General features: G+C 36.9%; 1 protein-coding gene across 6 annotated transcripts in view; it reads left to right on the forward strand.

Moving 5' to 3' along the window:
• The window catches only part of CCDC138 (coiled-coil domain containing 138), a 116166-nt gene that overhangs the window by 64789 nt on the left and 36363 nt on the right, over window positions 1-15014 (forward strand). For 3 of the 6 annotated variants that reach the window (XM_023552643.2, XM_003413530.3, XM_023552647.2), the window contains exon 13: window positions 7080-7256. The exons of 2 other annotated variants lie outside the window; for them this stretch is intronic. In XM_023552643.2, coding sequence (XP_023408411.1) covers window positions 7080-7256 — 177 coding nt within the window. Of the gene's footprint in view, window positions 1-7079; window positions 7257-15014 lie in introns of those variants that run through there. One more of the 6 variants, XM_023552648.2, reaches the window with a different exon arrangement.

A 15014-nucleotide genomic window follows, 5' to 3' on the forward strand; every position in this document is an offset into this window, starting at 1 on the left:
TAGGTAAAAGTATTTTGGAAATTTTGAGATAAGCAAGTTGAATAGATGTCATTCCTTTAATATGCTAGTGACTGTTATGAATCTCTAAAACCCAAACATTCTGTATGCAACATCTCTCAAACTTATTTAACTTCCAAACATTTTGTTGAAGATCAACACACAGGGCTAGTTTTCTGAGAGGACAGTTTGGGAAATGCTGGCTACAGTTTGTGGTGTACCTTTGTAATATATTACCCTGTGAAATGCTGTCCCTTATGGTATGGATTGAATTGTGTCCTCCCAAAATGTGTGTCAACTTGGCTAGGCCATAATTCCCAGTATTGTGTGATTGTCTACCATTTTGTCATCTGATGTGATTTTTCTATGTGATGTAAATCCTACCTCTATGATGTTAATGAGGCAGAATTAGAGGCAATTATGTTAATGAGGCAGGACTCAATCTACAAGATTAGATTGTATCTTGAGTCAATCTTTTTGGAGATACAAAAGAGAAAAGGGAGCAGAAAGACAGCCACCAAGAAAGCAGTACCGGAAGCGGAGTGTCTTTTGGAGCCAGAGCTCCTGCTCTGAGAAGCTCCTAGACCAGAGGAAGATTGATGACAAGGATGTTCCGCCAGAGCTGACACAGAGAGAAAATCTTCCCCTGTGCTGATGCCCTGAATTTGGACTTCTAGCCTCCTAACCTGTGAGAGAATAAATTCCTCTTTGTTAAAGCCATCCATAAGTGGCTCCAAGTTTACCTAGGTATCAAGTCCCAGAACTGATCAACTGATTTCCTTTTTAACTCATGTATTTTCCTCCTTTGTTGTCAGATGCCACTGAGAGAATTGAAAGGAGCCTATTGTATCTCGATTTATATAATCTCAGAATATAGCAAAGCAAGCTAAAGAGCCAGGAAAGAAAAAAATATTTACTGATTATTAGGAGAAACAATTATCAGTATGGAGAGAAAGAACATTTAGATATACTCTCTTATCACACATTGCAACAAATGCTTGGAGGACTAAAATTTTAAACATAAGAAAAACTCTTCAGTCAGAACAATATACTTAAGTGTCATAAGGAGACATTTGCCTATTTTTAAAATATAAGTATCACAAGATTGATAAATTTAGTAGAAAAAAAGAGAAAAATAGTCTTTGAAGGAAAAAATTAATTTATTGGAGAAATGCTTAATGACCCAAATACATACAGATCTAAAAGATAATGTATGGTTTCCATTGAATGGATAGTGTAAATAGATTGTTCATGTAAAAATGAACATGGATACTAATACCTGATATGAGTTTGACACTCTAATTAAATGCCAGACATTATGCTAAGCTCTTTATATATTATCTCTGGATATTATTATACCTGTATGGCTGACGAGGTTTATAGAGGTTAAATAATTGTGCCAACCACACAACTAGTGTTTGACAGTCTAATTCAGCCTGGGTCTATTAATTTCTAAAGCCTATGACCTTGAATGCTACTATATGACTTCTTAAGAGAATGTGCTTTCTGAAATAACCAAAGAAATAATAATAATTATATAGCACTTACTATATTATAGGCTAAGCACTTTATATACATTAACTCATTTAATCCACACGGTTATGTGATGGTGTTATTAATATCTCAGTTTTGCAAATGGGGAAATGGAGGCATAGAGAGGTCAAGCCCGCTCTTTTAATCACTATGCTATGCTGAATCTCTGAAGTAAAATTTAACTGTATGGTGTAACCTAACTCCATTACATTCACAGAAATAAAAAGATGGAGTATAATGTATCTCTGAGAGGAAACAGATAACGGTTTGATTGCATTGTAAATTATGATCATTTTTGAAGGGCATTCTGCTCACAGGAGCCACCAAAATGCATCATAACCTTTAATGAGATTTATTGCAAGGAAGAAACTCAAAAAAGTTCAAAAGGTGTTGGTGCGCTATTTATAATAATGGTAAATGATAAATAACTGACGAACTCACAGTTGGAATAGTGAACAAAATGAAGATTAACTGTTGCTGAAATTGTTCTTATCATTTCACTTGTTATTTCAAATTTATTCTTGACAGTAATCTCGTGAGGTAGGCCTTGTTGCCATTTTTACAGAAGAGCAAACGGAGGGCCAGGCAAATGTAATGAACCAAGATCTTTTTTTGACCCCACACACTGGACTCTTAACAATATTCATCATGCACACAATGGAAAATTGTATATCATCAGCAATTATGTTGCTGTTATTGGATGCCATGGAGTCGATTTCAGCTTGTGTAGATAAGGGAATCCCTGTGAAAACATTTTAATTAGTTAAACCTCCAATATGTATGTACTAATTTAATCTCTGTAGACATCCAGTAGTTGTTAAAAGAGGTCAAAGAATCTTGTTCTATTTCATTTAGGGACAACTTTCTTTTCTTCTATATCTTTAATTAAATATGCTTTTAAGAAAATGTGTACACTAGGACTAGTTCTGGTGTCCTGCTTTACTCAGCACTTGGCTCTCAATTTATGCAAATTTATATACTTATAAACTGTGTACTTATACTTCAGGCCTAGCGATGTGGGAAATTATTGCCATCTTCAGATAACTGAAATGTTTGATTTGGTATAGGACATAAGTATAATGTAGTAGTTAAGAACCTCAACTTGAGTCAGACAACTGAGGTTCATATCTCAGCTCCATCACTAGTATGTGACCTTGAGGGGGTTACTTCTTTTCTGTGTTTTCAGTACAACTTTTTTGTTGTTGTTCTCTTAGATTAAATGAGGTAATTAATCTAAAGGTTTAGCAAAGAGTCTGGCGTGTGGTAAGCTCTGAATAAGCTAGTGGCTATCATTATCACTAGTTTTTTTTTTTTTATCATTATCATAAACATTGTTATTATTATTTATTATTGTTCAAGTTCTAAGAGTTGGTTTTACTTGAGATCAAATAATTGAGGCCTGTTAAGCTGCATTAGTTATCTATTACTGCATAATAAACCACCAAATACTTAGAGGCTTAAACAACAACCATTTTATATATAACTAGCACATTATTCTTTGGGTTGGCAATTTAGGCTAGGCTCAGTTGGGTGGTTTTTCTGGTCTGAGCTAGGTTCCCTTGTTCTTGGTTGAGCTTGTTCGTATATTTGGGGCCTGGCGGTGTAACAGTTAAGCGCTTGGCTGATAACCAAAAGGTTGGTGAAATTCAACTAGTAGCTCCACAGGGAAAGGACCTGGCATTCTGCTCCTGTAGAGATTACAACCTAGAAAATTTTGTGGGGCAGTTCCACTCTGTCATATGAGGTTTCTATGAGTTGGAATTGACCCAACAGCACCTAACAACAGTAACAGGCTGGGATGACTGGGGGGGTCTTTGTCCGTGCGGTCTTCACTCTCAAGCAGGCTACGAAAGTTTCCTAATCATTTTTGAATGTACCATATAGACTAAATAAACTTCCTGTTTCATACTCATGAAGATGAGCAGATTGACTTTTTTTTCTCTCCATTGCCCTCTTCCCCCATCTTCTGGTAGTCATTAATCTTCTTTTGTCTCAATAGATTTACCTATTCTAGGTATTTCAGTAAGTGGAAACATAAAATATTTGTCCTTTTGTGTCTTGCTTATTTCATCCAGCATAAATAATGTTTTCAAGGTTCATCTGTGGTGATGGCATATATAAGAACTTCATTTCTCTTTATGGCTGAATAATTTCCATTGCATGTATATCCCATATTTTGTTTATCTGTTCATCTGTTGATGGACACTTGGGTTGTTTCCACCTTTTGGCTGTTGTGAATAATATTGCAATGAACATTGGTGAACAGATTTGACTTTTTTAAAATAGTATTTTATTGTGTTTTCAGTGAAAGTTTACACAGCAAGTTAGATTCCCATTTAATAATTGCTACACATATTGTTCAGAGACATTGATTTCATTTTTCTTAATGTTTTAACATTCTCATTAATTTCCCTCTGGCCTTTCACTTCCAGTAGTCTGGTTTCCCTGTCCCCTCACCCTTTCGTCCTTGCTTCAGAGTAATTGTTGGGCATTTGGTTTCATATCGATGATATTTTACAGGTGTGAAGTACTCCCTGGTAATACTCTTTATTTTATGACCCAGTCTGTTGTTTAGCTAAAAGATGATTTGGGGGTAGTTTTGGTTCAAGGTTTATAGGGTACCTCAGGGTGATAGTCTCAGGGAGTCCTCTAGTCTCAACTTGTCCAGTAAGTCTAGACTTTTGAAGAATTTGAGTTCTGTTCCACATTTTTCTCCCTTAATAAAGGACTTTTGTTTTTAAATTTGGAAACTTGGTATACCTTCTAATATTCAGCCTATTTAATCTTTTCATATAATGTGTTAATAAGAAATGAAGTAATTTGTGTCAAGTACAGTAGGTGGCACTGTGATAAAACTTCTGTTTCTATAAAGAATTGAGTTTAGAATTCATCTGTGCTTTTACCTGTCCTGGAGCTAAATGGAGACAGGTTTCTAAACAGGCAAGTCTGAACGAACGCTAGCAACTTTACTTAACCGAAATAGACATTTTTTGCAATGTTTTATTTTATATAAACTGAAAAAATTAAGTGCAATGATATGTTTCTTGAAAGAAACTCTGCCAGAAATAAAAATGGAGTGTACTATAAATTTATCCATAGGCAAAGATCTTAATTTCTCAGAATTATTTCATGTGTGTTTTAATTTCATACAAGTTATTCTCAGCTTCTCATTCTTAACAACTAGAGTTTTAAATTATTTCGTTATTGTTTACGTAAGCTGAAACAGCAAGGAAGAAATGCAACATTAGACCAGAACTGAACACATTTTAATATGGCAATCTCATCTTTTCAGTGTATCTCAAGGCACTTCTTTTAGACAGTTTTCTCACTAAAAAAATTAACTCGCTGTTATTTGACTAGCATGACCACTTTTGTATTACTTATAAATAATACTTAGAGAGTTTTAGAACACTTAAATATTCTTATACATTTAAAAACACATGTAAAACTCTTGTAAGAGTAACGGCTTGGATTGTTTTGATGTACTGACGTGTAATAATACAAGTATCTTCTTATTTGCAATGATTCTGGTTAAATTTAGGGGATCTCAATCTTGGCTTTACAAACTTCACAGTCATCTCTGGAACGTCTTAAACCTACAGCTCCAGGGATTCTGATTCAACAGGTGTCATCATAGCAAAATCTTACTAAATTCTTTTTTTTTTTTTTATTGTGCTTTAAGTGAAAGTTTACAAATCAAGTCAGTCTCTCATACAAAAATTTATATATACTTTGCTATATACTCCTAGTTGCTCTCCCTAGTGAGACACCACACTCCTTCCCTCCCCTCTCTGTTTTCATGTCCATTTGTCCAGCTTCTCACCCGCTCTGCCCTCTCATCTCCCCTCTAGACAGGAGCTGCCCACATAGTCTCATGTGTCTACTTAATCCAAGAATCTCAGTCTTCACCAGTATCATTTTCTATCCCATAGTCCAGGCCAATCCCTGTCTGAAGAGTTGGCTTAGGGAATGATCCCTGTCTTGGGCTAACAGAAGGTCTGGGGACATGACCTCCCGGGTCCTTCTAGTCTTAGTCAGACCATTAAGTCTGGTCTTTTTATGAGAATTTGAGGTCTGCATCCTACTGCTCACCTGCTCCCTCAGGGGTTCTCTGTTGTGTTGCCTGTTAGGGCAGTCATCGGTTGTAAACGGCACCATTTAGTTCTTCTGGTCTCAGGTTGATGTAGCCTCTGGTTTATGTGCCCCTTTCTGTCTCTTGGGCTCATAATTACCTTGTGTCTTTAGTGTCCTTCATTCTCCTTTGCTCCAGGTGGGTTGAGACCCATTGATGCATCTTAGATGGCCACTTGCAAGCATTTAAGACCCCAGATGCCACTCTCCAAAGTGGGATGCAGAATGTTTTCTTAATACATTTTATTATGCCAGTAGACCTAGATGTCCCCTGAAACCATGGTCTCCAAACCCCTGCCCCTGCTGTGCTGGCCTTCAGAAAACTTCTTTGCTTTTGGTTTAGTCCAGTTGTGTTGACCTTTCCTGTATCGTGTGTTATCTTCCCCTTCACCTAAAATAGTTCCTATCTACTATCTAATTAGTGAAAACCCCTCTCCCTCCCTCCCTCCCTCCCCGCCCACTCTCAAAACCATCAAAGAATATTTTCTTCTCTGTTTAAACTATTTTTCGAGTTCTTATAATAGTGGCCTTATACAATATTTGTCCTTTTGCAACTGACTAATTTCACGTGGCATATGCCTTCCAGGTTATGAAACATTATGAAATGTTTCACGGATTCAGCATTGTTCTTTATCAATGCGTAGTATTCCATTGTGTGACTATATCATAATTTATCCATTCATCCATTGATGAACACCTTGGTTGCTTCCATCTTTTTGCTATTGTAAACAGTGCTGCAATGAACATGGGTGAACATATATCTGTTTGTGTAAAGGCTCTTATTTCTCTAGGATATATTCCAAGGTTTACTGCCATTCTTAATGGCATATGTATCACAAAAAGTAATATCACCTGAACATATCCAATTTTCTAAAGTTGTCTTTGGCTTAATGGGATCGTTATTAAGGGATTCAGAAATCCTTATTTGAAGCCCATTTAGCAGGCTTCTGTAAAGTTATGTTTTGAAATAAGTAAGCATTTAGAAGCAGTAACAACAAAAATGTAATTTCAGAAGCTATTGTAAAGATGGAAATACTAATACCATTTAAATTTTTGTAAGTATGGAGTAGTTGTAATCAAAAATGGAGAATAAACATTACTTGTGGTATTTACTATTAAACATCTGTTGTTTTCTTTCTTGATCAAAGAAGAAAATGGAGTTTGTTTTTTAAGTGTTAAAATCTGAAATTTTTGAATGAAATGTACCTTACCGTAATATAATTTCTCTTCTCTCCCCTTTTGGGTTCAGATGAATTAATTAGACAAAAAATCTAAATTTAGTCTGTGATCTCTTTTCATTTAATTTTTGTTTCTGTTTTGGATTTGTTAAAGTGGTGGTATTCCCTTTTTTCTTTCTTTTCTGGTTTCTGATTAGACTACTGAGATGGCAGTTGATTTTACATATTAATGTGTTTCAGCTGATTACCTGGCCCAGGCTTTTGATTCTCTTTGCTTGGACTTGAAGACAGACGAAGGGAAAACCTTGTTTTTGGACTGTCAAGCTGTTCCAGTAATATTAGGCCACCTAAGGATATCCAGTAAAGGACTCCTATCCAACGTCATTGATAGTTTGCTTCAGATGACAGTGGAATCTAGTAAGTTTTTAAGTTTCGTAAACTTAAAAAAAAATGAAAGTGAGGTGATTTCTCTGTCCCCGCCTGTTTTGAGTACATAACTCTACATGTCAGACACTGTTGCCTTTTATAAGTGCTTAAAGAGTTGACAGCTATGTAATTGAATGATTAATAACATTAGACAGAGTTATAAAATCTAGCCCTTTGTCCACATTTTTGCTAATTTAGCTTAGCACAGTTTCTAGTAGTCATCTCAGATATGTAGGCATGCTCTGTAAATATTACTTAGGTATTTGAACCACTTTCTCTGTTGTCTTTTGTTCATTCTGGTAGATCTTCTAGTACATTTCCTATTTGCTCCGAGAGAGTGAGGTCATCAAATGTATCTCACCCTGAAGTGAGAATACTGACATGGGCGTGTTCCTGTTGCTGCCCCTTTAAACTTACTGTTTTATTGGAGGGATGTTTTGGAGGGACACCTGCTGTATGTTTTGGCTAATATACTTAATTCATATTTTTAATGTTTTGTAGTCTGTGGGTATTTTTCTTTTTGGTTTTTATGTTGGTATAGCGATTTTTTTAACTTGCTCTTAGTAGTTGTTAATTTAGCACAGATACATATGGGGTGCTTAACAAATATTTTCATTTGCTTCAGTTAGCAATTACTCTTTTACTCAAGTTTGATTTGTAAAAAACAGCCATTTTTGCTTCAATAATTCTTTTTCATTTATGGTCTGTCTTTGTTTTCTACCTTCTTCCCTGTTCCCTTTTCCCTTTACAGCACTTCTAAATATAAAGCAAGTTTCCATTAAAATGGGAAGCTGTTATGACAGGAAGCAGCCTATGGTACTTGAGTGCCACTTGTGGGCTAATTCCTAGTGATTACCTACAAAGCATGATAAAGCTTCTAAATAGTTCCTTTGGGGTATATGGTTTACATTTCCAGTTCACTTTCGTGTACACCTGATTTTTCCTTTACATCATCCCTGTGAAGGAGGCCTGAAGGGAAACCAAGGCCTAGGAAAATTAAGTAACTTCTCAGCTAGGCAGAGGAGGAACTGAGACTTGGATACAGTTCTCTGACTGTAGATGTAAAACTCATTCTACATTATCACCTGATTAGGTTTTCTAGGTTTGCTTTTCTCCCAGCTCTAAATTGTCAACTGTTAGGATAAAATCTCTTTGATGTATTTTATTAATATTTTTAGCTATTTGTAACTGTTAAGATATTGAATTAATGGTTGGGGAATCTAGCTACCTAAATAAGTAATCTTGAGGTTTTATGCGTCAGTTTACTAATGTGAAAAATAGAGCAAAAAAGTGAAAAGTTAGTAAACTGAGGTATAAAAAAATATAGAGACGCAGTATTATTTGTTTAAGTGGCTAGATCTCCAGCTTATTTCACAGGGTTTTTGTTTGCTTGTTTTCAATAAGAAACCAAAAATCCTACTAGAAGTAAATGTCTGTTCACAAATTTGTCTGAATATGTCTAACATAGTTGAAATATTTCTCCTTGTATTCAAAGGAAAACTAAATACAGTTTTAGGAAATATGACCTACTAGGGTGAAGTGACTTTGTGGCCCCCTGAAGTTCACATTTGGAAAAAAGAATCAGGATAGATAGTTAACAGATTTCCAGTTCATTCATATTTGATTATCTTCGTTCAGGTTACTCTCAAATCCAAAGTTATGCCTTTCTTACTAAAGCTGTGCAAATAAATTTCTGATTAGTGCAAACACTTTACACACCCACCTGCTAACTGAAAGGTTGGAGGTTCAAGTCCACCCATAGGCGCTTTAGAAAAAAAGTCCTGGTGATCTGAAAAATCAATGATTGGAAACCCTACGGAGCGCAGTTCTGCTTCTACACACATGGGGTTGCCATGAGTCAGAATCAACTCTACGGCAACTGGTTTAATGATGATCACTATGAAAACATTGTTTTTACTGATGGGAAACTTTTAGAAGATCAGCGGTGAGTAAGTCTTTGGTGATGTCTGACTGAAGTATATTTATTTATTTATCTACTTGATATATTATTTTCCATTACTGAGTGTAAACCCAATGCCTGGTGTTGGTCAGTCAGCCAAATTTGTTGAATGGATGAATGAATGGTAGATCAAAATGAAGCAAATACTTCTCTAGATAACTGGCTTTTTTGTTTTTTCCAAGTGTGAGATGGAAAGCATATTTCACCTTCTATATAATTTCCACATGCCATTTTTTTTTTTTTAAGATCATATGAGCAAGTTGTTGGAAAAGAAACCTAGGTGAACTGATTTGTAGATGGGTTATCTCACCCAGCTAATGGGTACGCTGCTTTTTGTGAGGTTCCATGTTTCAAAGCTTTGTGTTGATAGTGCTCTGCTGAGCCTTGAGGGTTCCTCACAAGGCCATCAGGGGCTTTCGAGCAAGTAGCTGAACTCTAGCCCAGTGCTACTCAGTGTGTCTATTGGTGAACCGTTACTGATGTACTAGGGGGTCAGTACAGAAATTGAGAGTACTTAGAAACTTTTTTATAGGTTTTTAATGCACACTTAAATCTCTATTTAAGTCTGACAAGACAAGGAAGTATTTTTTGTAACAAATAAGGTGCAGTGGTTAAGCATTTGGCTGCTAACCAAAAAGGTCAGCAGTTCGAATCCACTAGCTGCTCCTTGGAAGCACTGTGGGGCAATTCTGCTCTGTCTTGTAGAGTCTCTGTGAGTTGAAGTTGATTTGATGGCAGTGGATTTTAAGATATATATATATATCTACAGAGAGACTGTGAATGTATATGCATGTGTGTGTATGTGATATTTGTTAAATCTAATAATTGAAAACACTTGTATTTTTTTTATTATTATTTCATTTCTTTAGTATTTTGGTGGATTCTCTGTGATGAATTGGAAATTTGAAAAATCTGGCCCTTTACCACACATGGTTTGAGAAGCACTAGGCTACCCATCTCCATGGATAGTTTGTGTTGAGCTATGTTATAGTACTGCTGCAGGGTGATTTTTTTTTTTTCCTCTTTGTCCCCTGTGTGGTTCCCCCAAAGATATAGATATAAGAATTGTTATTAGCTGCATAGGTATTTTTTTTTCAAAAACTGCTAAAATGCATTTCTTTGAATGTACATTAAGATCTACACATTGGTTTATCTTGCCATAAACATTATGAACAATTTTTTTTTTAGATTGAGGACTTCAGATTATATCTATTTTTAGAGTTGGAATATATCATGTAATAATTTAAAAGTGTTGCTTTTAGAAAATTACTTTGTGGTTTCTTGTTCTTTTTCCTTTCGGTGGTTGAAAGCTATTACTCAGTTTTTTGGGCTTATCTATATAAGAACTTGAGTGTTATTTTGTAACAAAGAATGCCTTTCTTTTCTGGTCAGACTTAGTTTAAATAAAAAAAATAAATAAAGGGGTTAAAATTCGTGTTATTTAGTTTATTCGCTCTTGCAGCCTAGAAACTGCCTTGTCCAGGTAACATGCCAGTTTAACATTTGAAGGGCAACAATGTATTTGAGTATACTTTGCAGACATATTCATTTTCTAAAAAATGCCAAATTAATTTTTTTATTAAAAAAATAAGAGAGAGGTGGGGCCAAGATGGCAGGGTAATCAGAAGCTTCTGGTGGCCCCTCTTACAACAAAGACCTGAAAAAACAAGTGAATCGATTATATATATGATAAGCTAAGACCCCTGAGGAAACCCTGCTGGTGTAGTGGTTAAGAGGTACGGCTGCTAACCAAAAGGTTGGCAGTTCAAATCTACCAGGTGCTCCTTGGAAACTGTATGGGGCAATTCTGCTTGTCCTATAGGGTCGCTATGAGTTAGAATCAACTCGACGGCAGTGGGTTTTTTTTTTTTTTTTAAGAGCCCTGAACGTCAAAGGCAAAGTTAAGAAATCAGGCTGAGCAGAATGGGGACGGGGAGATGGTTCAAAAGCAGTGAGGATTTGCTGGACCTGACTCAGCGGGAACTGGCACCCGGCAGGTCCAATCCCCTGGTGTGACCAAGGCGGGGCTGGCAGTGGCATTTTGGGACTCATTTTCCACGGTGGGTGAGAGTGAGCAGCACAGAATCTACCCAGGCCTCCAGACTCAGCGAAGAACAGTGCTCTAGGTAAAATATAAGTACTTGTGTCTAATTCTCTGCATGGACCAAAAAGCACCCCTTTTGAAAGAATTCTCTCCCATTTATCTGATCCCACCTCCCTCTTCTCTGGCCCCTGAACCAGCTTCAGTGGCAGTCCCTTTCCCTGGGCCTGAGATAGGTCCTGCTGCATGCTCTGAGCCATTCTCCTGGCCTTGGAGAAGGAACAAATTAACAAATGGGGAAAAAATAATCTACCAGCCCCCCTAAGCTGGGAACTCAGGGCAGAAGTGGCTCCTTTGCCTGAGCACAGGCATAAGCAGTTCACAGACTTTGAATGCCTTTCACCCCTGCAAGGAGCCATGTGGGCCCATTTCAGCAGCATAGGCCCTCCTTGGCACAGTGCAGTGGTGTATGTGCCTGAGGTCTGACTTCAACTCTTTTAGTTGTGTGCTGGAGAGGTGGGTTTTTGACATTTGACACCACTCTGCCTGTTAAGCAAGGGTCCTCACCTACCCACATCAGGGACTTGAGGACTGGTGGCTCCACCCATGCCACCTAGCCACCTGTGACAGGGGTCCAAGGATAAATGGTGCCTCCCAGTCCTTACTGTCAAAAGAGTTGGGTGCTCATGGTCCGGCTGCAGAGACCACTCACCTGTGTGCACTAGGGAACAGGGATGTGCTTTCCTCACAGACAATCGGGAGATGGTTGTCAGCCCCCTGCCTTGCTCAGAGAGTGACCCCCTGCTGCAGCTAGATATCTGCACCTATACCAGTCACCCCTGCTCCTCTAAGACTGTAGGTGAGAACCCACACCACATACTTGGTGACTGACTACTTGGACACCTGAGCTGAATCCATACAAGGAAAGTGAATGGACTCCTGGGCTCATATACCTGGTAACAGCTCTAGCCATCTGGTGACAGGATGTTAGAGCTTCAAAGGCGCCAACAACCAAACTAGCTCACTCCAGCAGTCTGTTTGGGCATATCAAAATAAAACAAAGCAAGTAGCTAGGCAGCAGTAAGCAAACATAAAATAAATTAATACAATAGCTTATAGATGTCTCAGAGACAATAGTCAAAATCAAATCACGTAAAGAAGCAGATCATGCTTGCTTCAACAAGCTCTCAAAACAATCAAGGAATCTTCCGGATGAAGAAGTATTCCTGGAATTACCAGAGGTAGAATACAAAAGATTAATACACAGAACTCTTCAAGAGGTCAGGAAGAGATGAGGCAAAACACAGAACAAGCCAAGGAACACACAGATAAAGCAGCCGAGGAAATAAAAGAAGGTTATTCAAGAGCATAGTGACAAATTTAATAGGCTGCAAGAATCCGTAAAGAAACCGCAAACAGAAATTCAGAGGATTAACAGTAAAATTTCAGAATTAGACAACTCAGTAGAAAGAGAAGCAGAATTGAGGATATGGAAGTAAGGATGGATATGGAAGTGAGACTGAAAATAAAACACTTGGCACTAATATATTTGAAGAAAAATCAGATAAAAAAAATTTTTTTAAATGGATAAACCCTAAGAATCATGTGGGACTTTATCAAGAGAAGTAACCTGTGAGTGATTGGAGTACCAGAACAGGAAGGGAGAAAATACAGGGAGAATTGCTGAAGATATGTTGGCAGAAAACTTCCCTGATATTCTGAAAGATGAGAAGATATCTATCCAAGATACTTATCAAACTTCACACAAGGTAGATCCCAAAAGAAAGTCACCAAGATATAATTAAAGTTGCCAAAACCAAAGATAAAGAGAGAATTTTAAGAGCAGTCAGGGATACATGAAAAGTCACCTACAAGGGACAGTCAATAAGAATAAGCTTGGACTACTCGGCAGAAACCATGCAGGCAAGAAGGCAATGGGATGACATATATAAAGCCTTGAAGGAAAAAAATTGCCAGCCAAGAATCATATATCCAGCAAAACTCTCTCTCAAACATGAGGGCGAAATTAGGACATTTCCAGATAAACAGAAGTTTAGGGACTTTGCAAAAACCAAACCAAAACTACAAGAAATACTAAAGGGAGTCCCCTGTAACATCAGTAACATCAGGTACCAACCCAAATAGAGAAATCACCAAAATCGAGACTAAAAAAAAAACACTCAAAACAAGGAAATAGAGATGTCATTATGTAAAAGATGACAACATTAAATCAATAAAGAGGGACTAAAAAATACAGTCATAGATCTTTCATATGGAGGGGAAGTCACGGCGATATAAAGAGATAAAAGTTTGGTTTAAACTTAGAAAAATAGGGATAAATATTAAGGTAACCACAAAGGAGACTAACAATCCTATGCATCAAAATAAAATACAAGAAAAACATAAAGACTCAGCAAAAACAAGATCAACAACAACGAAAAAGAGGTAAAGACAATATGTAAAGAAAAACTGCTCAGCACAAAAAATTAAACCTGTAAAAAAAAAAAAAAATTTTTTTTTTTTAAAATTAGGAAAAAGAAACTGTCAACAACAAAAAAAGACATTAAACTGACAGCACTAAACTCATACCTATCTGTAATGACACTGAATGTAAATGGATTAAATGCACCAATAAAGAGGCAGAGAGCAGCAGAATGGATTAAAAAACACCATCTGTCTATATGCACCCTTCAAAAGACACACCTTAGACTTAGAGACACAAACTAAAACTCAAAGGATGGAAGAAATATATCAAGCAAACAACAATCCAAGAAGAGCAGGAGTGTCAACATTAATTTCTGACAAAATAGACTTTAAAGTTAAATCCACCACAAAGGGTAAGGAAGGACACTATATAATGATTAAAGGGTCAGTATACCAGGAGGATATAATGATAATAAATACTTAGGCACCTAACAACAGGGATTCAAGATACATTAAACAAACTCTAACAGTGTTGAAAAGCAAGATAGACAGCACCACAATAATAGTAGGAGACTTCAATACACCACTTTTGGTGAAGGACAGAACATCCAGAAGGAAGCTCAGGAAAGACATGGCAGATCAAAATGCCACAGTCAACCAACTTGACCTCATAGACACTCCACCCAACAGCAGCCAAGTATACTTTCTTTTCCAATGCACGTGGAACATTCTCCAGAATAAACCACATGCTAGGTCGTAAAGCAAGACTTAATAGAATCCAAAACATCAAAATATTACAAAGCATCTTCTCTGACCATAAGGCCATAAAAGTAGAAATCAATAACACAAAAAGCAGGGAAAAGAAATCAGACACATAGAAACTGAACAACACCTTGCTCAAAAACTACTGGGTTATAGAAGAAATTTGTAGGATCTAATGAGAATGAAAACACTTTCTGCTAGAACCTTTGGGACACAGTAAAACCAGTGCTCAGAGGTCAATTTATAGCAATAAAGGCACACATCCAAAAGAAGAAAAGGGCCAAAATCAAAGAATTATCCCTTGTACAAGTGACCTTGTACTCTGCCACTTTGCTGAATTTAGTTGATCTAGTAGTTTCATGTAGATTCTTTGGATTTTCTATGTATGTGGTCATATATATGCAAAAACGGATAGTTTTACTTCTTTCCCTATATGGATACCTTTTATTTCTTTCTCTTGCCTAATTGCTCTGGGTAGGACTTCAGTACAATATTGACTGGCAGCGGTGAGACAGGCATCCTTATTCCTTATCTTAAGGGGGAAAGCTCTCAGTTTTTATTG

Source organism: Loxodonta africana, chromosome 15, assembly GCF_030014295.1.
Source record: "Loxodonta africana isolate mLoxAfr1 chromosome 15, mLoxAfr1.hap2, whole genome shotgun sequence".
NCBI classification, from domain to species: domain Eukaryota; kingdom Metazoa; phylum Chordata; class Mammalia; order Proboscidea; family Elephantidae; genus Loxodonta; species Loxodonta africana.